Source organism: Pezoporus occidentalis, unplaced genomic scaffold (genome assembly GCF_034315485.1).
Source record: "Pezoporus occidentalis ecotype Australia unplaced genomic scaffold, CSIRO_AGI_Poc_V1 ctg457, whole genome shotgun sequence".
Taxonomy (NCBI): domain Eukaryota; kingdom Metazoa; phylum Chordata; class Aves; order Psittaciformes; family Psittacidae; genus Pezoporus; species Pezoporus occidentalis.
In genome coordinates, this window is record NW_026915788.1 from 1,887 (window position 1) to 25,030 (window position 23,144).

General features: G+C 39.3%; 1 protein-coding gene across 2 annotated transcripts in view; it reads right to left on the minus strand.

The window, feature by feature from the left end:
- Nucleotides 1-14,462: 14,462 nt before the first annotated feature.
- Nucleotides 14,463-23,144, minus strand: part of LOC134172439 (catenin alpha-3-like) — a 44,792-nt gene continuing 36,110 nt past the window's right edge. For both annotated transcript variants that reach the window (XM_062635541.1, XM_062635540.1), the window contains 2 exons: nucleotides 20,563-20,682; nucleotides 14,463-15,467 (listed from right to left, as the gene is read on the minus strand). In XM_062635541.1, the coding sequence (XP_062491525.1) occupies nucleotides 15,420-15,467; nucleotides 20,563-20,682 (168 nt within the window). In that variant the 3' untranslated portion in view covers nucleotides 14,463-15,419. The remainder of the gene's footprint in view (nucleotides 15,468-20,562; nucleotides 20,683-23,144) is intronic.

A 23,144-nucleotide genomic window follows, 5' to 3' on the forward strand; every position in this document is an offset into this window, starting at 1 on the left:
ATTCAGCCAATCTGATGCCCTTGAAATGCAATTCCACAAGGGAAAGAACTGCTTAATTTAGGATGGAACATTTTTCTCCTATCAGATTACTCCAACATGAAATATTTGGCAAACTCTATAACAAATAATACATATATACAAGAAAAATGTATTTTCAGTTCACTAGTGGAAAAAGTGATGGCTTATTTAGGGGTTATTAGGGAGTATATATGTTCACATATTAATTCTCAGAAGACAGCAGATTTTTCAGTTGTACATTCCACGATGTAATGCGTTCTGATTTTATCTTCAGAGATATCTAGGCTTGTGATAGTTTTTGTCATTCAGCAGTGAGAACATTCATTTTAGCATGACCACATTCATACAAGAAATAAGATGGAACCTTGATGCATTTCGTTTTCTCACAGCCTTCACTGCAGTGATTTACTGAGTAGAAACAGTAACATGTAATAGCTGGTTCTCACAGTGGCAGTCGGAAGACTTACACTGGTTGGCACTTTTTTTCGTTTGCATATTTTCCTCTCCCTCACCTGGACCTGTTATACTATGGATAATTCAACAGCAACAAAAATCAGGTTTTCTTTGACATGTTACTGGCAAGGCTAAGCAGCTTGCTCAGCACAACACTGGTAAATGGAAAAAAAATAAATAAATAAAAAGTACTGCCAGCAGTCTGTCTGTGCTTGAAATCTTGAACTCTTAGTTGCATTCATCAAAATGATGGTCAAAGATAAAATCTTTGATAAAACAGTTTTTAAGTGGTGAAAATCAGAGGAAAAGTCATGGTAACAAACTTCACATATGATATACACACCTTACAGAAAATAACCAGTGCTCCTTAGTAAGTCATCCTTGGCTCCACTTTCATTGCAAGTACATGTAGTGTGTGCCAGTAACAGGAAATCACTTTGAAGCTATGAACTGACCTGCCAGATTTTAAAGATTTTTAACTTGTCTTTGCAAATTATGAAGTTCCTTGTTTCAGTGCTTTGTTGCTGTTGACCTCCTGCCCTCAAGCAGTTTTCAATTAACTCCATTCATGGGGCAGGGAGACACATTCTGTGTCACAAAAAACACTGAAAGACATCCACCCACTCTCAGAAATTTATAGAGCATATTATTTGCAACCTCACCCCTCTCCCTCATATCCAGCTACATAAAATACTACAGGGAGCATAGTACATCTTTAGTGTCACTGAACGGCCCCACATTAAATAGATCCACTCAGATCTGCACAGTAGCTCAGCTTCAGAATGCAAAAAAAAAAGTACAGTGCCAGCCCTTTTTGGTGAGCTGTTCGAGAACAGAAGGAAGGCGAAAGGCCAAGACACAACTGCATGCTGCAGCATTCCAGAGGGTCTTGGGGGATTCAGTAAAAGCTGAATCTGGTATATAGAAATAACCCAGCCTCACAGGAATGCACAAGGAACTTTGTCCCTGGCTGATACAACCTGAAGCACTGGCAGAGGATGCAAATACTACAACTCTTCATTCAGCCAATCTCAGCAATTGCTTAGTGACCTGTGCCTCAGCTCTGAAAAGCTAGTCAAGTACTAGAGATACCAGGGGCTATAACTGCACATTTAAGGATAGAACTGAATAGAATTTATTCAAAGAAAGGTAAAGTACTGGTGTTTTGCTTGGAGTCAATGTAGACTGTACCTGAGCAAGCCACATTCTGTAACACATCCTGCTGCTACTGTCCACCTATGATCTCTGCAACTAAGCTTAGCACCTTGTTAATAGAGTTCTCTACATGTAGTGGTCCAGTTACATTCTTTTTTACATAAGTCTTGTTTTAATATTCTCCTTTCTTACACACCAATCACTTAGGAACATGAAGATGTAAGGGAAAATTGGAAGATTTATATGGGGTGGGAAAAAAGCATGTCTCAAAAAAAAAAAAAAAGAAAAATCTTCTTATCACCTGCTTTTCAATGAGAAACAGAAGGAAGTATCCCAAAATCAAAAGCACTGTGTGAAAAACTATTCTCCAAGGCAAGGGCAAACCCAGGAAAAGCCAGAAAATTGGCAAGTCCACAGTCTGTTGACAGTCATTGTCCAGACTAATATGATGAAGTTATTGAAGAGTTAGACTATTTTAAGCACTGGATGCTTTTAGCATTGTGCAATGGGTATGGTATGTCAGAATCTTTACCCCAAGGCTCTTATCTAAACATATGATAAAAGATGATATAATTTCCAAAAAGAAGGCAGAAAGCTTCTGACTGCAGGGACCTTGTCTGCTGGCAGTGCTCCAGGTTCAAAATTGTCTGGCATAAATACAGTAGGACTACAGAGGAGAGCTTAGCTCTTTTATTTGCTGGAAGTGATTCCTGATGAGTTCATGATCCATTTCCAGTACTCAGAATCTGACAAACACTACAACATGTCAAGGCAGGGGAGATGGGTGTAGACTAGAAGTCAGGAAAACCACAGCCCCACTGATGCATGCGACACAGTTGTTTACTAGAAGCTCACATACCAGGCACAAAGAAAGCAAACAAAAGCAGAAAAGAACAATACTATTTGAATAGAGACAAGTGCTGTGATAAATGTACCACACTTGTTAAAACACTGATCTTTCTTGGGGAAGAATTCTGCAAGCAGTTTCTACATTAATTTATTCAACTGTAGTTAATGTCTTTTTTTTTTTTTACGTTCTCTCTTATGCTTTGGGATTTTTTTTTTATTTTTATTTTAAAATAAAATTTATTAGGAGTGCAAAAAACAGGTTCTGTTTCTGCACACAGAATTGCCACAATCACAGAAACTTCCACTATCAAGCGATTCACCCTCCTGCTTTCAGCCTAATTTAATTTATTTAAGTTTGCTCTGGGATGATTTAGCTATATCTTAATGTGAACAGTAAGACATTCCTTCAAAAATGTGCTGGCTACTTAAACTACAGTGCTGGTTCTTGTATATCACAGTATCACAGTATTCTAGAGATTGGAAGGGACCTTGAAAGGTCATCTAGTTCAATCCCCCTGCCGGAGCCGGAACACCTAGATAAGGTTACACAGGAATGTGTCCAGGCGGGTTTTGAATGTTTCCAGAGAAGGAGACTCCACAACCTCCCTGGGCAGCCTGTTCCAGTGTTCTGTCACCCTCACTGAGAAGAAGTTTCTTCTCAAGTTTAAGTGGAACCTCTTGTGTTCCAGTTTGTACCCATTACCCCTTGTCCTATCATTGTTTGCCACTGAGTAGAGCCTGGCTCCATCCTCGTGACACTCCCCCTTTATATATTTATATACAGTAATAAGGTCACCCCTCAGTCTCCTCCAAACTATAAAGACCCAGCTCCCTCAGTCTTTCCTCATAAGGGAGATGCTCCACTCCCTTAATCATCTTCGTTGCCCTGCGCTGGACTCTCTCCAGCAGCTCCCTGTCCTTCTTGAACTGAGGGGCCCAGAACTGGACACAATATTCCAGATGCGGTCTCACCAGGGCAGAGTAGAGGGGAAGGAGGACCTCTCTCAACCTACTAACCACCCCCCTTCTAATACACCCCAGGATGCCATTGGCCTTCTTAGCCACAAGGGCACAGTGTTGGCTCATGGTCATCCTGTCGTCCACTAGGACCCCCAGGTCCCTCTCCCCTACACTGCTCTCTAACAGGTCGTTTCCCAACCTATACTGGAACCTGGGGTTGTTCCTGCCCAGATGCAGGACTCTACACTTTCCCTTGTTATACTTCATCAAGTTATTCCCTGCCCAACTCTCCGGCCTGTCCAGGTCTCGCTGGATGGCAGCACAGCCTTCTGGCATGTCAGCCACTCCTCCCAGCTTAGTGTCATCAGCAAACTTGCTGATAGTACACTCAATTCCCTCATCTAAATCATTGATGAATATATTAAATAATACCGGTCCCAGTACTGACCCTTGAGGCACTCCACTAGTTACAGGCCTCCAACTAGACTCCGCCCCATAGACTACAACTCTCTGGCTTCTCTCCTTCAGCCAGTTCACAGTCCACCTCACTACCTGATCATCCAGTCCACACTTCCTCAATTTAGCTGTGAGGATGCTGTGGGAGACTGTGTCAAATGCTTTGCTGAAGTCAAGGTAGACCACATCCACCGCCCTGCCATCATCCATCCACCGTGTTATTTCCTCATAAAAGGCTAAGAGTTTGGTCAAACATGATTTCCCCTTGGTGAAGCCATGTTGACTGCCCCTCATAACCCTCTTATCCTTGATATGCCTTAAGATGGCACCAAGGATAAGGTGTTCCATCACTTTCCCAGGGATGGAGGTGAGGCTGACCGGTCTATAGTTACCCGGGTACTCCTTCTTGCCCTTTTTGAAGACTGGAGTGACATTTGCTTTCCTCCAGTCCTCAGACACCTCTCCCATTTCCCAAGACTTGGTAAAGATGATGGCGAGTGGTCTAGCAATGACTTCCGCCAGTTCCCTCAGCACCTGCGGGTGCATCCCATCTGGACCCATGGATTTATGGATGTTCAGATTGCTCAACTGATCTCTAACCCATTCCTCATCGACCAAGGCAAACCGCTCCGTTGACCTGACTTCATCTAAGGTCTCAGGGGTACAGGGCTCTTCAGGACTGCCTGCAGCAGAGTAGACAGAGACGAAGGCATCCAGTAACTCTGCCATCTCTGTATCTTCTGTCACCAGGGCACCCATCCCATTCATCAGTGGGCCTCCATTGCCTCTGGTGTTAGTTTTATCTGCCATGTATTTGAAAAAGCTCTTTCTGCTGTCCTTGACCCCTCTCGCCAGATTTAATTCTAAGGAGGCCTTAGTCATCCTAGCTGCCTTCCTACATCCTCTAGCAGCAGCCTTATATTCCTCCCAAGTGGCCAGCCCCTCCTTCCATGACCTGTAAACTCTCCTCTTCCACTTGAGCATACCCAGCAATTCCCTATTTAGCCACGCAGGTCTCCTGGCCCTCTTCCTTGACTTCCTACATGTTGGGATGCTCTGATCTTGAGCTCAGAAAAAGCAGTCCTTGAATGCCAACCAACTGTCTTGGGCCCCTTTACCTTCAAACAGCCTTGCCCATGGGATTTCCCCTAGCAATTGCTTGAAAAGGCCAAAGTTTGCCCTGCTAAAGTCCAGGGTTGCAATTCTACTTGCTATTCTACTAGTCCTACCACACAAGATCCTGAACTCCACCATCTCGTGGTTGCTGCAACCAAGGCAGCCCTCAACCCTTACTGCTTCGACCAGATCCTCCTTGTTAGTGAGGATGAGATCCAGCAGCGCTCCTCTCCTGGGTGGCTCATCCACCATTTGCAGGAGGAAGTTATCATCCATACACTGGAGGAACCTCCTGGACTGTGACTGGGCTGCTGAGTGGTCCTTCCAGCAAACATCAGGGAAGTTAAAATCCCCCACGACGACCACAGCCTGTGACTGTGAGGCCGCTCTCAGCTGCCTGTAGAAGGCCTCGTCAACTTCCTCACCCTGATCCGGTGGTCTGTAACAGACACCCACAACAGTATCGCCCCTGCCAGCCTGCCCCTTAATTCTCACCCACAGACTCTCAACTCGCTCGTCATCTGTCTCCGGACAGAACTCGGTGCATTGTAGTTGCTCCCGTACATAAAGAGCACCCACCACCCCGCCTGGCTGGCCTGTCTTTCCTGAAAAGGACATAGCCCTCCATGACTATATTCCAGTCATGTGAGCTGTCCCACCATGTCTCTGTAATTGCCACCAGATCATAGTCTCCTGACTTAACACAGGTTTCCAACTCCTCCTGCTTATTTCCCATGCTGCGCGCATTGGTGTACAGACATTTCAGGGAGCGAGCTGAGCACACCAATTTCACTCTAGGATTATAGGAGGCCTCCCAGTCTTCATCAATTCTGGAGTGCTGCCCCACTGGGGCAAGCCCAGCTACAACCCCATCCCCCTTCGAATCTAGTTTAAAGCTCTCCAAATGAGCCCTGCTAATTCGTGCCCCAGCATCCTTTTGCCTCTGTGAGATAAACCTTTCCCACTTGTCATTGTCCAGATTGGTGCCCTATAAAACCAGCTGTTATCAAAGAATCCAAAGCCCTGCCTTGTAGCACCAGTCTCGAAGCCAATCGTTTATGAACTGAATCTTCCCATTCCTTCCCACATCATCAGTGTAAGATGGAAGGAGTGAGGAGAAGATCACTTGAGCCCCAGACTCTTTCACCATCCACCCCAAGGCCCTGTAGCCTTTCTTCATCCCCCTCAGACTGCGGGAAGCAGCTTCCCCCCCCACCTGTCTGGAAGATCAGCAGCGGGTAGTAGTCTGTCAGGTGCACCAGGCTGGGGAGCGCCCTAGTGATATCCCTGATCCGGGCTCCAGACAGACTACACACTTCCCTATGATGAGGGTCAACTCTGCATATCGGCCCCTCTGTTCCTCTCAGAAGGGAATCGCCTACTACAATGACCCTTCTTTCTTTCTTATCAGAGGCAGTCTTGAGGTGCAAAGTCGACCGCCTTTTCCTATGTGGCCTTGTAGGCTGGCCTTGCACCACATTCTCACCTACCTCTCCTTCAAGATCCAGGGCCTCGAACCTATTACGGAGGGACACCTGCGGAAGCAGGGCAGGAAGGGGGGAGGGTTTCCCACGACGCCGAACTGGAACTCGCTTATGTAAAATTTCCACTGGGAAAATAATTTTTATCAGACAAAACGGAAGTCGTAACAGATGAACATGTTCCCCAAGACACAATCCCTGATATGGTGCTTAAGGACATGGTTCAGTGGTGGACTTGGTAGTGTTAGGTTAACAAGCTGGACTCAATGATCTTCAGGGTCTTTTCCAATCTAAATTATTCTATGATTCTACAATTCCTTCAAATGCTTGTCAGCTATTTCTCCTTCCATCCTAAGATATGCTAATGATAACTTCCTGAGATGTGGTTTGAGCCACAAGAAACTTCATTTATGCTTAATCTGACCTATGGGTTTTTGAACATAGAAGGGTTCAACCTTCTTTGCCTGGTTCTGAGACAAGTCATACAGCACTCAACTTACAACTAGAAGTTCTACTGCTTCAATAAAAACAGCCACAGAATACATTTTGCTCTTGAGGTAGAATGTCACAGTTTAGCAAAAAGAGAAAAGTACTAAAAAGATACTGAACACTATAATTTACTCTTTCATAAAAATGGAAAAGGCATTTAAAAATTAGGAGGGAAAAGAAAATATTCCCAACCTTTCTCTGCACAGCAGAAGTAGGTCTTAAGACTTGCATACCCCACAACCACAGGCTTTTCATGGTTCTGAGGCACGGCCTTTTTTCCAAGAGGATGTTCCTCCCGCTAAGCCCTAGACCTCAAAGCTCACAGGTTCTCTGGTGACATTCACACTTATCTTTAGACTTCTCTAATGTTTTATACTTTTTTAATGCAAATGGCTCTTGTTGACAACCAAAGAAACCCCATGCAAACTTCGATATCCACAAGTACACTTGGAGTCGAACCAAAACAGCACTTAAAAGAAGTGATAATTCCTCTGATTCTCTCTGCTCCATCCTCCCTTCCCATATTACTGCTGCTTCTTTTCCCTCCCTAATGTTCTCTCCATTCTAACAGGAGTTTTGAAAAACAGGAAAGGATATATAACCAAATGTTTCCAATAAATAGTCTCATTAATCTTCATGTAGCTTCAAACATACATGAAACAATCAAATATGAAATCAGATCAAGGAGTTGGAACTAGATGATCTTTAAGGTCCCTTCCAAAGCAAACCATTCTATGACTGTATGAAGCTACTTGGCCAGAATAATTAGAAGGAGAAACAACCACGAGTAAGGCTTGTTATCAAGTTTGATGCTGTACTTGATTTTCTCTGCTTGTACTTTCACAATTATTTGTTTATCCTCTCTTCCAATGTCTCTTGCACTGATGCTACTATTCAGTTAACAGAAGCATAGAATAGTTTGGGTTGGTAGGGACCTTCAAATTCATCTAGTCTGAACTCCCTGCAATAACCATCTTCAACTAGGCCAGGTTGCCCAGAACCACATCCAGCCTGGCCTTGAAAGTGTCCAGGGATGGCACATTCACCACCTCTCTGGGCAACCAGCTCCAGTACCTTACCACTCTCACTGTTCATTTTTTTTCCCACACATCCAGCCCAAATCTGTCCTCTTTTACTTTAAAACCATTACGCTTCAACCGATTGCAACAGACCTTGCTAAAAAAAAACTCATCTTTCTTACAGGTCCCTTTTAAGAACCAACAGGCCACAATAAGGTTATCCCAGAGTCTTCTCCAGGCTGTTCCCTTATACACATGAGCAGTTCACAACTCAAAGTACTACATTTCTTCTATGACCATATAGAGATTTATTTTTCCTTTAACATCTGCATCAATGCCTTTCTATTGCAAAATTCTTACAGGTATCAATGAAATTATTTTGCCTGTGTATCTTGAAAAAGGAAAAAATCAACAGAACAAATACAGTAACTAAGATTCACCAATCATTTTTTTCCTGGTTGCTAAGCTCACTCTCAATGACTCCTGAACACACAGAATATTTTATTGTTTTCTCTAGTAGGTTATTATTTATTCCAAAAGTAAAGGATATAATTCATGAAGTTCACACTGATTTGCAAAGGAGAGAGATGTGTGGTGTTCACAGTTGTGTATTGCTTAAGTTTACACTAGTCCATGAAAAGCTTACTGTTGATAAATTCTTCCCCAGAAATAGGACTAAGTATATGTAATGGAAATTACTACACAGCATTTCAGAAAGAACTTTACTTCTGAAAAAGGAAGGCTAAACAAAATGAACAAGAGGGGAAATAAAACATTTAAAAAAAAATTGCTTGATATCTCCTGTAACACTTCAAAGAATTTTTATTTTAGCTGGGAGTGCTTGCTAAAGTATGGGAAATTGTTATAGAGACCCCTCAATTCCACTGTTCTTTGGTCTCTTCTAAAAGGCAGAATGCTTCATGTCTCTCCTGAACAAAATACTATTCAGGAAGGAAGGAAAATTACAACTACAGATACTCAAAAAAATACACACACACACACCTATCTTGGTACTCTTTGCAAGGAAAGTATATGTTGAATAAGTCTACACATGCCACCAAAGACAGACAATTTTTTAAAGTTTTTCTATTATCTCAAAGTGAATTATGCAGTAATAATAATACTGCTGTGTCTTCTAAAAGTTCATTCTGAATACAATTCACATAAATTGTGTGAAAATAGAGGACAAAGCCAGGCCTCAAAGTAAGAGGCAGGCAATTTAGTTTTAAAACATTTCATTTACTGATATTGTTCTTATTCAATTAGAATAGATTCTGACCTTAGCTATATTGGTGTAAGTTTACAACACTAATAAACTGCTGAAACTACTTCACATTTAAACCAGTATGAAGTCAGTTCAGAATATAGAAACTAAATACTGAAGTCAATAAAATAAAAGAGAGACAACCTAACATGGAGTCCATATACCACCTGGGTTATACAGATCTATTGATACTGACTGTAACAGAGATCAGACAAAACAATGCATTAATTGGACAGTATAAAACAAGTCCCCTGCAAAGTGGATTGTTTATGATCATTGATTATCTCCTCAGTACATAAGTTTACTAAAATGTAATCCTTTATTCAGAGGAGCTTCCATTAATCAGAAAATATAACATATAAACTTGAGGTATGCCCGGTTTAGATGTGCTTCTCAAGCCACTGCTCTCTTAACATTTCCAATTACTCTTAAAAACTTTGCATACCTCAAAGCCATTTAGCTAACACGGGAATTATCTTATTAAGAACCACAAACTCATCCAGGACTTTTTCTTAAAATTTAATACTCATTCTCCATTACAGAGAGAACTAACAAGAAGCTGATCATATACAGATGACAAAATTTGCACTGATTACAGTTCAGATGTGGCTCATAAAGTGGACAAGCCACATAGAAACGCAGCTTGTGTGTCTCATTGTGTGTGTATCCTGGAACATGCATAAGGGGCTCAGGGGAGCCCAGCAAATCACCCGAGGCAAACCAGTGTCAATCATCTGATGCACTGTATGCCTGGAGAAGCAAGCTGTCTCTCACTGCAACAAGATCAGCGCAATTTTGTATCTGCAAGGAAATAATACTTCAACTATCCCTGTGTTCTGAACTAAGCAGGAGCTTGCAGCCACTGCACTGTGCTGTCTCATTTCTCCAGGAAAGGTAGTATCTCTCCATCTACATAAACTGCCTAGAAACCCCGTGCGGTACCCCAGAATGCAGAACCACACTGACTGCCCAGGAATTTTCAGGTAAACTTGGACTGCCATGACTATTATCAAAAGAAAACAAACCCAGGCAACTCCAAGAAAAGATAGTGCAATTCTTTGTGGTTCTATAAAACATTAGGTCATGCTGAAACAATTTAAATGTGTTGATCTGCAAAGTCCACAGCAAAAGATGCCTGTTTGATATTGGCATTTGGAGGTATGAAAGTATACTTTTGATAACTCTAAGGTCAAAGAATGGAATTTCTGTGAAATAATGGCTGAATTCCACCAAAATTATAACTTCAGTGCTGTTAGATTTTTACAGCTAATGGGCCGGTGTACTAAGAACTTTAGCTTTAGCTGGTTTCAATCCAATTTAAAAAAAAAATCTTCTGTTTAAACTAATTAACACTTTGGATCACTAGACATAATGTTAATGCAGCCACACACTGATTTTTCCTGTATTTGTTCATCAGAAGTGCTGGTGACCACTTGTAATTCTAAAATTATCCTATGAATTTCAAGGCTTTTGCCATTTTGCAGTGGACCAGAAATGAAGCAGTGGACCAGAAACTGAAAAACCTTTGCCAAGAGAAAGACACATTACCCAGAATTATAAATATCAAACTCACTAGACCACGCTGGCATAAGCCTCACAAATTAAACAGAACAGGGACTTTAATCTGAATTTGGAGCAAATACTATTTCTGGATAGAAGTCTGTCCGTCTCATGCTCTTAAAAACAAGAAAAAAAACAAAAATATTTTTGGGGTGTGTATATATATATATATATATATTGGGTATATACATATACACCCAAATGTAACTTTTTAATAAAAAAGTCCAACCAATTCCAGCAGCTACCTGTACCAGAAATGTCACAGCTAATGACTGCCATTTCAGAGAGTCTGGGCTTTGCAGCATGGAATTATTCCTTCATGCATTTTAATACAGATTCATTATTTCATCTTTACTCTCTCCTAAATCATACAATCTACTTTAGAGCACTCTATCTGTTCCACCCGCAGTTATTCCTCCATATCAGATACTCTTTATTTCTGTCTTCCTTGCAAGTGTGAGCAACTCAAATTACTAGGCCAGAAAAGTTATCATTGAAACAACAGCAAATAGTCACTTTGTCAAACCACTCTCTTATCCTAGATTCCCAATATATGCACCTAAACCTAGTTAATGTAATTGCATCTTCAGTAGCTTAGAGAATACCTTTTTCTTTTAAAATCCTAATTATTAAGATAGAAAGCCTGATCCTACAGTCCCTGCTCAAGAAAATCCAATACCATCTTAAAGTTAGAAATAGGTTTGCCTTGGGAAAGGCTGAAGGACTAAGACTACAAGCTTAATCAAATTAATTCTAAATCACTTTGCTTCTCTTTCAAGCACTGGATGTTTCTGCTTTGAATCTCTGCATCATCCTATATAAGTGCAGATTCTGGCTTGTGTGGGAGTGGTTCTTCTGACCATTTTTCCATGATTAAAATTCTACTCTGCTATACAATATCCTGCTTTATTCATCGCTTTGTCTAATCCACTATATATGCTTACTGATGTTGCAGGCAATTTTAACAGCCACATTCTGAACCACTGGCGGGTACAAATTAAGATGCAATAAAAAGATTCAGCAAGGACACACCTGCTTGTAGAGCAGATTGTATCTGAAATAAATTATCTGCTTTCCCACATCTTTGATTAGGGCTAAATAATTAAAACATACACTGCCATGGATTATACCTGAAAACCAATTAAAAGCTACTACTATTTCAAAAGATGGTATACTACCTGCAAAATTACATTTTTTATTACTAGTATGTAACCACCAGTGAAGTGCTGCTGACAAACAGGAGCAGCAGAGTGAAATTAAAGGTGCCCACTTTAACCTATCACCTGGAACTGGTTCATCACTGAAAATCTGGCTCTCCCTTTTCACCATACTTACTTCCTTCCACCTTACTCCTTACTTACTCATTTGTGTCTAGAGCAGTAGAGATCTGAGATGTCTTAAAACTGCACTCTGCAAGGTCCTGTCTAGGGAACAGCCAATCCTTTTGGTCAACATTTGCAAATAAATGGGAGGCAGCAAGGAGAAACTAGTGTTGCCACTAACCGTAGCATTGAGGGATTGTGGGACAGAAATCATTAGGATAACATGGGTTATTAGCAGCTGATTAAATCAGGCCAGGGTAATCAACCACTGTTTTTTAAAGGTGGCCAGTGGGAGCTCAGCATGCAGCACAGATTCATCTAGCATCAACATGAAACGGAGTTATAATACTTAACTCTGCTTTATCAGTGATGTGAAATGTTAAAATACACTTGACAAATACTTCGCACTCTTCTTCTTTCTTTAATAAACTCTCCTGAGAAAACTAGAGCTATTAACCCCAAATGATTTCTTCCTTTCAAGTCTTACCTCATTCCTGCTCTATAAAAAACAGTTTTATTAGCTCCTTGAGAGGACATTGCCACCTAACAGAATACTGTAACTGCCATACTAAGTTATTGATGCATCAGTAAGTACCATTCTCTTTAGACTGACCCCACTTACACTGCAGAAAGGGGAAAGAAAAAAAAAAAACAAAAAGAAAAACAAACTGTTTCTAGTCTACTGAAAGACTAGTGTTCTAACCAACTACTACTGAAATAAGATACCTACACATCACAACTCACATAGGACACATACACAATACCATATCAAATGTTCAGGTCCAAAATCAGTGGGTTTGCAAGTCCCCCACGTCATGCACTCAGAAATCTTTATCAGCTTTTTAAGTCATGCCCTTTTAGTGTTACTTAGTTAGTACTGTAATTTAATTCCTAGCTGAAGATCTTATTTCCTTGCTGCTATTATACTCAATTTTGTATTGTTTGTTTGGTTTTGTATTACCAAGGTGTTCCATGGTTAAACTTGGGTGCCAAGGATGATGCATCATCTGTCCTTCTCTCCTTTGCTCCCCAGATATTTTATATACATTTATCAGAGACAAGACTAGACTGGAATCTTTTCCTCAAACCAAGGACATTTTGGGAGCAGGTAAATGGTAACTCAGTTTCATATAAACAGCAACAAACTGAGCTTTGAAAAGACCAGAGGTGGGGAGTCTTTTCAGCCTTCTGCTCAAGTCCCAAGCTCCCTACAAGTCACCTGTTTCCTCAAGAAAGTGAGAAGCAGGTTTAAATAAACTCCTCATAGCTATTTCAACCTCTTTACAGCACCACTGTTTTTATTCCTGTTTCTGAACTTCCTTTTTTTTTTTTATTTCCTTTCTAGTATCAAAATTTAAGGGCTTTTTGGCACAGGCATGTCAGATGATAGTTCAGCTCTTCGTATCTTGGAGTTTGACTGTTTACATACTATACTAAGTACTTATATCCTCCACAGACTATATGAAAGAGGGAAAGAGATTATTTCTCATAATTGTCATTGTGGATTCAAGATAAACCAGAATTCTGTCCATTACCCCCAAATTCCAAAACATTTACAATAGCTCACATAAGAATATTTCAAAGACATGCAAAACAGTTATGCTTTTACCTTCATGACTGGACTTCCAGAAAATTTGAGTGACTACTTTTACATTTGGAAGAGAAAAATATACCTCCCTGTTTTTTTAAGTTTCTTTTGTTTATCACAGCTGTGGAAAAAGTAATCAAGTGCAAATGGCTCTTCTTTGAATTCTGGATACACTTTTATTGATCCAAAACAGGAGGCCTACCCACTCTTCAGTTTGTCAGTTTGTTCACAGTTTCAAAAGTTTCAATACCTTTTTAAAATCAGAGTACCGCTCTGCAGTGATGCTTTCAATTACTTACTAAAAATCTACTTCTTGTTATTCCCTCATTATATTGATCATATTGACTAACATCAGCCTGGATTCTGAAGCCATGAGCATCAGGTACCTTTCGCATTAACCACAGAACAGCTATCAGGCACTTAGATGCAAATGTTACCAACTATGCAACTATAATTCTTGGCTTCCACCTAAGGTTTCTTGTCTATTTTAAATAATTCTGATGCTCAGATTTTTACAATTAAAATCTGTATCTATGAGAAGACCAGAAAAACCTCCCTCCTACTCTTTGTGCAGCTGCAGTGTGCACACCAGGTCCCCATATCATGAGCCATACACACAAACAAAACCATACACAGAAGCTGACAGAGTTGTTTTTTTTTAATAAATTCTCTACCATGTCCCATTTTATCTTCCTTATTATTTGACTACACACATGGAGATACAAACTGCTTGCAGCTTAAAATCATGCACGACTAGCATTAGAGAAAAATCCAACTAAAGATCTTAGCTATAAAACTATGGTGCACGCAGTGGCAAAGTTGACGGGGGATGCAAAAGTCTTCCACCCCACTACACAGAATGCATACCAAAAAATTGTAACCAGGGGCATATCAGCACTTTTAGCAGAGCAGGGGAAAGAAAAACCTCTTCATCCCCATGACACACAGAAGCAATGGCTACATTATAGAGTTATAATCATAGAACTACCAAGACATATCAGGTGGCTGGAAACAGGTTTGTCACAACTTTTTACTCTCTTAGCTACTGAGACTGATTCATTGTTTGCTTTTAATGAATGCATAAATCAATTATTTTAATTACACAACAACATAATAGATGTTTTTACGTCAAGGGGAAATAATAAGCTAAAATACTGGAAATACAACCTATACTCTCATTTTATAATTTATATAGCATGGCTAAATATTAAAGAAGGAAAGAAAGAAGGCATCTTCAGAAAAGTCTATGCGAATCAGATGCCTACATATCTATACTCTGAAGTGCTATACTTGTTTAAAAATTCCTGAACAAGAAACCAACACATCCAACCCTCCAGAAGAGTAGAGAGTGTCAGAGTGGTAAATACAAAAGTAAACAAACTCACTCATTTATTAATCCAAGATGGCAATTCGAAAGACATAATTTTAGCATTATTCCCAAATACACAACCAAAATACACTGTCATTCTTAAGTCTAGAGAAAAAAAAAATATTCTAATTCAAATTCATTGGATAGTGTAAGCCTCAAAAACCTTTTATGCCCTTTGATTTGCATCTCGGTTGCTGCACATCTTTTAGAAAGGCATGGATTATGGATATAAAGGCTACAAGCAATGATTAATGTACTGTAGTTCTTAACTAAGCCATCTCAGTAGTTTATTCTCAAAAACATTCATGCGCTTTCTGGTTTTAACTTTTCAGACTTCCACCCATTGGATCTTGTCGCATTTCTAGGTACTAGAAAAGAGATTTAGTTAAAGTGCCTGTATTTGTGGTATTTCCATGCCATAACCTTCTCCAGACAAGCTACCAATGACTGCATTCCTCAAGTTTTCCATCATAATGCTTGTTTTCTTGACAACAAATAATTCACCTCTACGCTGAACTCCCTCCAAATTTCAGCATACTTTTAAAACTGCTTATCACACACAAAAAAAAAAAAAGGAAAAAAAAAAAAGGTGCCAGTTGGTAGGCAACAGTGTCTTTTGAAAACTTGTCTCCAGTTTCCGGAGCAGAACACTTTCATGAACAAATCTCATGCTGTACTGGTTTTGGCTGGGATGAGGTTAGTTTTCTTCATAATGGATACTATGGAGCTATGCTTTAGATTTATGCTGGAAACAGTGCTGATAATTCAGGGATATTTTTATTACTGCTCAGCAGTGCTTACACAGGCCAAGGCCTTTTCTGTTTCTTGCCCCACCCCATTAGGAAGAAGGCTGGAGGTGCACAACAGGTGACCCTAACCGACCAAAGGGATGTCCCAGACCATGTAACTTCATGCTTAGCATATAAAGCTGGGGGCAAATCAAGGAAGGGAATAACATTTGGAGTTATGATGTTTCGTCTTCCCAAGTAACAATTATGCCCGATGGAGCCGTGATTTGCTGGAGATGGCTGAACACCTGCCTTCTGATGGGCAGTAGTGAATGAATTCCTTGTTTTGCTTCGTTTGCATGCATGGCTTTTGCTTTACTTATTAAACTGTCTTTATCTCAACACAGAAGTTTTTTCACTTTTACTCTTCCAAAGCTCTCCCCCACTCCACCAGAGGGGAGTGACCGAGCAGCTGTGTGGCACGTAGCTGCCAGCTGGGGTTAAACCACAACACAGGCTCAACACAATGCTATTTAAAAAGCAAAGTGAACAATCAAAGGTACAGAATAAAATTGCACTTATTGCATTTTAACAAAGAGAAATACAATTGGACCATAGAAACAAGTCTTAATTCCAAAATTTAGACTTTGAAAATGTAAATTTGACCCGTGTGATCATGAAGACAACTGCAATACTGATAATATGGACTGCTCTGAAGTAAAACAGGTTAAGGGCTCTGTTTCATCTCCTGGAAGCATCATTTCCCATAAACAAAGTCAATTACTGTGTGCCCCATAAGTATCTTTGATAGAGCCCTCAACTCCTTCAGTTTCTAAAGCAACTTCTCAAATCATTTCTAAATACAACAATTATCCGTAAGCAATCCTAAAAATATTTTAAAATGGAATAACCAAAGTGCTTTCACATAGATTCAGTCCTTTAACACACAATTACCTTGAGGGCAAACAATCAAAATCAAATTAGTAAACCTTAAATTAACATACCTTTACACTAGGATACTGCTTTTGTGGTGTTCACATACTAAAATTCTGTTGTCAACTGTTAAGATTACCACACTGCTGGAGAATTCTAGGCAAAACCTAAGTATCTTCACATTACAGCCAGTACTGCTACAGGCATCCTAAAAGCACTCTTAACAATAAGTTAAAACTAAGAACAGCAGTTTCACTTTGACATGTGCTAAATATCACTGAATATAGTTATAATTCCATTTTTATTGTAGCCATGCCCAGCACTCCTGAAATGACTTCACAGTAAGATAATTACAATGAATGGCCTTAAACTAGTACTGTTCCAGCTGAACATATATATATGGAGATATATATGGACAACTTCCCTTCAACAGAAATAGCATCCTATATAATAAAAATGGAAGTGTACACCTGCTACAGAATCCCAAGAAGAGTGTTGGGATAGACAGGGATCTATCACTGAGTTTCCTCTTATGCCAAAGTGTTTTACCATTTTTTCCTATGTCATTTCACCTCTAAATATTCATTTTGCAGTGTTCATATTTAGGTTCATACAAAATAATGTTCAATGTAAAGCTTACTTAACATTTATCAACATTTGCAAGGGATCGGCCTACATTCCACTATTGAGTATAAATGTTTTATTTGTATTTTATCTTCACCTGGCCCAAGTTAAACATACTTTCAACTAAGTTGGCTAATAAACCATCTCTCTCAGAAAAGCATGGGAAGTCTGTAAAGATGGAAATGTGTGTTCCACTAACCAATAGCAAGAAGGAAAGCTCTGACATGCAGCAATATATTTGGGAGCAGATTTGAATATAGTGGGAGTTCACAGACAGCAACAGTAACTAGATCGGGCATACAGATGCAATTCAATACTTTATATTTTATTTGGGACACAGAACAGTGAAGAGCATCATTCAGGCTTCTTGACCATAACAACAGATGTCATCCATACAGTTCATAGAATCATAGAATAGTTAAGGTTGGAAAGGACCTTAAGATTATCTAGTTCCAACCCCCTGCCATGGGCAGAGACACCTTGCACTGAACCATGTTGTCCAAGACTCCATCCAACCTGGCCCTGAACACTGCCAGGGATGGAGCATTCACAACTTCCTTGGGCAACCCACTCCAGTGCCTCACCACCCTCACAGTAAAGAACTTCTTTCTTGTATCTAACCTGAACTCCCTGTTAAGTTTGAACCCATTACCCCTTGTGCTATCACTACAGTCCCTAATGAAGAGTCCCTCCTCAGCATCCTTACAGCCCCCCTTCTTCACAACATTTGGAAGTCTCCAACTCCAAAAACTTCCCATCTTCCTCCTTTGTACCAAAGAATTTAGCCACCCTGACAAGTTCCATGCCAGCTTATACATACACTCAGCCTATTTGCAAAATTAGAATCTGAAAGCTCTTTGGGGTTTGACCAAAATATGCTAACAGCTTTGGGGATTTTGTATAAAGAAAGCCAAACCTAAATTCTTGACCTTGCTGCACATTCTAAAGAGACATTTCTGGTGGCAATCTCCTGGCTATCTAAAAACTCAAGACCCTTCTGCCCCATTCTGAAAACTGCCAGTTAAAAATTACTTAATGTGAACCATCATCCCAAACATGCTTGTCCCTTGTATACTTCTACCACTTACAGAAGTTTGGTCCATATTTATAAATCAGACTCATGTGGGCCATTTTAAACTTCCTTTAAAAAGCCCAGTTTTAATTTCCCATCTGCCCTGTAAACTTCATCACTGAATAATCACATTGCTATATTGCACTTTATATCTCTTGTCTAAAAAATAAGGACAGAAGCAGATACCCGTATTTCATTCAAAAGCAGTATTTATTACTGTGACTACACAAAACACTTTACCATGAATGGATTCACATTCACATTGTATACAATTGTCTGTCTCCAAATACATGGGTATGACTCAACATTTTCCCAGTGGGGCTATGAATACACCCTTAATCTATTAAGAGATCGTATAAGTCATTATCAATTAAATGCACACACTCCACAAACTCATATACAAATATCACAGCCTCAAGACAGCTTCAATCTCAAACCAGGCCTGTGATTTTTACACAGTAAACCAAATCTTAACCTTTTCACAGAAAAGTCACTTTCTTTTCAAAGGACAACACAATTTAAAGCATATTTTATAATAAACAGATATGGCAGCTTTTCAAATCCATCACTGCAAATTCTCCAGCAAGCTCTATTGAGATGAAAGTCTCAGTATCAAAACCAGCTAAAATACTACTGGAGAAAAGCAGGAAGTGATATTACACTTAACACACCTTTAGTGCCTCCAAATGCAAAAGCTTCTGCCAACACAGTTAAACAGCAGAAACAGCATGGGGAGCTGTATGCATGCCTGACATTAAATAAAGATGTTCAGATTCTCCAAATGGCTTGAAAGTGCAAAGTATTGAATGGGAAGAGTAGACAAGACATGACAACAGGAAAAAAGATGCCCTGCTCAAGGTGAAATGAAGTATGTTATTGAAGCATACTCAGAGTATGCTAGACAACCAGATATATATCCCTTTAAATAACATGGAATTTTGCAGAGTCCTGAGTGGGAATTCAGATTACAGAAAACTAGCCCAAATAAAGTGCAATGATGGCCTAAGAAGTAATTATAGAATTTACACTTCCCTGGTTTAGAAACATTCTCCAAGCCCTTTCAGATGTGACATTATTATGTTTGAAACAATTATGCGACCAGATAACATAAACACACATTAGTTGCCTGTTAAAACATTGTCTTTTGGTTGCTGGCAGCCCCATGTCAAAGGGCACAAAGAACTATGCTTAGAGCTGCCAGAGTTAACATCTCCCACCACAACGAAACTCACCCAAGCCAATTGTTTCCTGACCTGCCTATCTCAAAATATTCATGTGTTCAGATACCATCTGTCCCTGAGCCCTTTCCTAGGTTTTAACTATCTAATCAATTACCTGATAAAAACAACTGTGAGCTGCTTCCAAGCAAAAGACGTTTGACAACACTGACACCAAGCGACAGAATTCAGAAAAATAAAAACCAAAAAACTCCCACATAGAAATGTTGAGAGTATTTCATCAATTCTGTGAAAGAGGCAAGGTGTCTTTTTACCAAGAACACAAAGTGAAGACCTATTATGAAAGATGACTTTTTCACAGAAGCCACACATAAGTCACAGAAAATATGTCCAACATTAAAAATCTGTTAATTCTATTTCATCTTGACCTTGCAAGCACAAGCCAAAGACCACATACACTTGAGTTTATGTAATCTAGCCTCAAATTAATTTCTAAAGAAGAAAAAAATCAGTGGTTTGCATACATGATTAATATCTGATTCTATTAACTTGCATGGACTTAGTTCATTTTTCAAGTAAAAAAAAATCCGAAGAGTACTCTTATGCCCTTTAATTGAAAAAAAAAAAAAGAAAACAAAAAAAAAAACCAAATAAACAAAAAAAATCCCACCAAAACATGTTAATTCAAAGCTTAATAGTCTGCCAAGTCTCAGTTGCTTTACCTCTCTGCTGACAAATAAAAAAAATGCAGTTCAACATTATATGCATTAAGTAGAACTGTCACCCCTCCTGCTAGCTTACCTGCTGACATTACAAGAACCATAAACCCTACTGACAGAACAGTCACTCTAAAAACACATCGGTTTTCCCACCCACCATGTTTATGCACAGTATTCTATGTCTTTCTACCAAGCTTCCATGTTCTTACCTGCTGACGCTTGTGTGCCAAATAATCAAGATTTTCCAGGTCTTTTCGAAACTTCTGGTAGATTTTCTGTAGATCAGATCTACTGGATACATTTCTTAAAGATTCAAATGTTCTTTGAAACTGTGATGGTAAAAAATAAAATAAAATAAGTAATTCACACAGTTGCTGTATTTTCTGCTCCATTAGGACTTCATTCTACTAAATACTCATGTTACGGAGCTGTGTCACCTCTTGGGTATACTACCTTCCGGACATTCTCACAATTCTGTTTTGAAATCAATCCCAAAATTTAAAGCATACTACAAATGCCCTGTTTAATTAAATTAAATCCTCTAATTTGATAGCTTAGACTTGCATAAGACAAAATACTAGCAATCAACACAATCTCTAAAGGTTAGTTCTTTTTCTATGCCATGTTACAGAAAAAAAAAAAAATAATAAAAGCACATGCAACTTTATAAAGGCCATGAACTCCTCATTCTATCATGCACAACAGTAGATCTTACATATAACAGGGTACTCCTTGTCAAGTTAATTTGCTTTAGAGTAATTTGCCAGATACTGACCTTGGGCAATGTGCTCACATTCTGTACGAAAGCTGTGACCTTAATTATACTCCATTACAGATCTTACTTCCAAATTTAAAATTTCTTTTATGCATACACTATTATTAAAAATAGTACTGATATTTTTCAAAGAGATGAACACTACTAACCCAGCTTTAGAGATCTGTAACAGAAAGGCTAAGATTTGTGTGAAAGGAGAATGGGAGTTATAGGTCCTTTGCCACCTTCAGGAAATCATGAACCTTCTCCTCTGACTTTCTCTGTTTTCCCATCTATAAATATTCTTCTTCACCTCATAAGCATGTTGACAGCTGCAAAGCTGTAAGTAGTTCAGAATTGCTATCACAGTGATTACCACCAGAAGCAAGTCTATAAGTGCTTATTTACAGTGATAGAATCTTGAAGAACTACATGTCTTCTGAATCCATCCAAAATACTGCCTTAGCTTACTACAGTTACAGGCCCTGTAGATGACGTATCTATTGTAAAAGCTTGCATATGGTACTGATGTCTAGGCAATGAGGAAAAGGACCAAAAGAAATGGACCGCTTTCCAGTCAGTTCTGAAAACCAAGTACTTCACTAGTAACTACAGTTCACATTTCTCTAATCCTACTGAACTGAGAAAATGAACCATAGAAGATTTAAAAAAAAAAAAAAAGAAAAAAGAAACAATACTTCACTCATCTTCAGTTCTTTTACAAAGCTGACAAAATATTTGACCACTGCCCCATAGTGTGATGTGCTCTGAGGGCATTTGACTGGATTGAGATCAAGCCCAAGCTGTACACAGTGTTGAACAGTCACTACGTAATTCCTCTTCAATGATAACAGAGAGATACATCCTGGATCTTCAGGCAAGTTAGCACTTCTTGTTTGCCATGTTGCAGCCTTTATTTCAGTCTCACTGCTCTCATAACCAAGAAGGAAGTTAAGGCAGTGTTTATATCTTCTTGTAATTTACCTTACTACACCTCATTCAGCACCGCAAGAGGTTAGCTAGAGACTCTCTAGTTGCATTTAAAATGTGTGCTATCAGAAATAAAAAGAAAACTTTCTCACCCCACTCACTTCATGGAATTTTGTAACAACATGGGTGACAACATAAATGATAAAACAAAAATGCAAGACTGTTCTTTTCTGTTTGGCTTCATTATCTTTCATTTTTCATAGAACCTGTTGTTTTCATGTTTTCTCTGCTCCAGAGGTGCTCTTAAAGCCCTGATTCGGAATGTTTGTTTTCACTGGTTCCCACTCCAGAATAGCCCTCCTAGGCGGAAGCAAATTATTTACAACATCTGCAAGCATGACCCAAGTACAGTTTAAGCTGACCAAAAGCTATCCATAGTGCTCTCTATATATGTGTGGAAGAAACAGCTTACAATATATCTGTACAAGTTCATCATATACCTTCAGCTCCAAATCATGCCTTGTATCTGCAGAAATTACCCCAAAGCTGCTGCCCCCTGTAATGGGGTTGAGTAATACAAGGAAAAGGTCTCTAATGATTCCCAAACTCACTAAGTGGACATAAGGTAGCCTCTTCTTTGAGCTTGCTTTTTTGTTTTTTAATCATCAATATGTTAGACTACAGTACAGCTGTAGAAGCAGCAGTATCATCCAGCTAAGGATGTACTTAATACCACTTAATACCATAGCTTCACAACTCTTCCTTTGGCAGGAAGTCTACTAGAAAGCTCACCCACTTCCTTATGTTCTGAAGCAACTTAAACTTTAATAATGCATTTAGCGCTATGAAAAGAGATACAAGAACCAGCATGTGAAGATGAGTAAATACAAACCAAATGTGTAATTCTAAGGATAATATACTTCAATAAAATAGATGAGTAATAGTCAGGACATCCACTTGGAAGAAATCTGTCTTTAGATGCAAGGAATATCTTTTTTCTTTTTTTTTTCCTCCCCAAAAGTAAATAAACAAGCAATTTTAAGAAAACAGACACATGCTCTTTTCACTGCCATCAATATGAAATCAGACAAGTATGCCTTTGTCGTG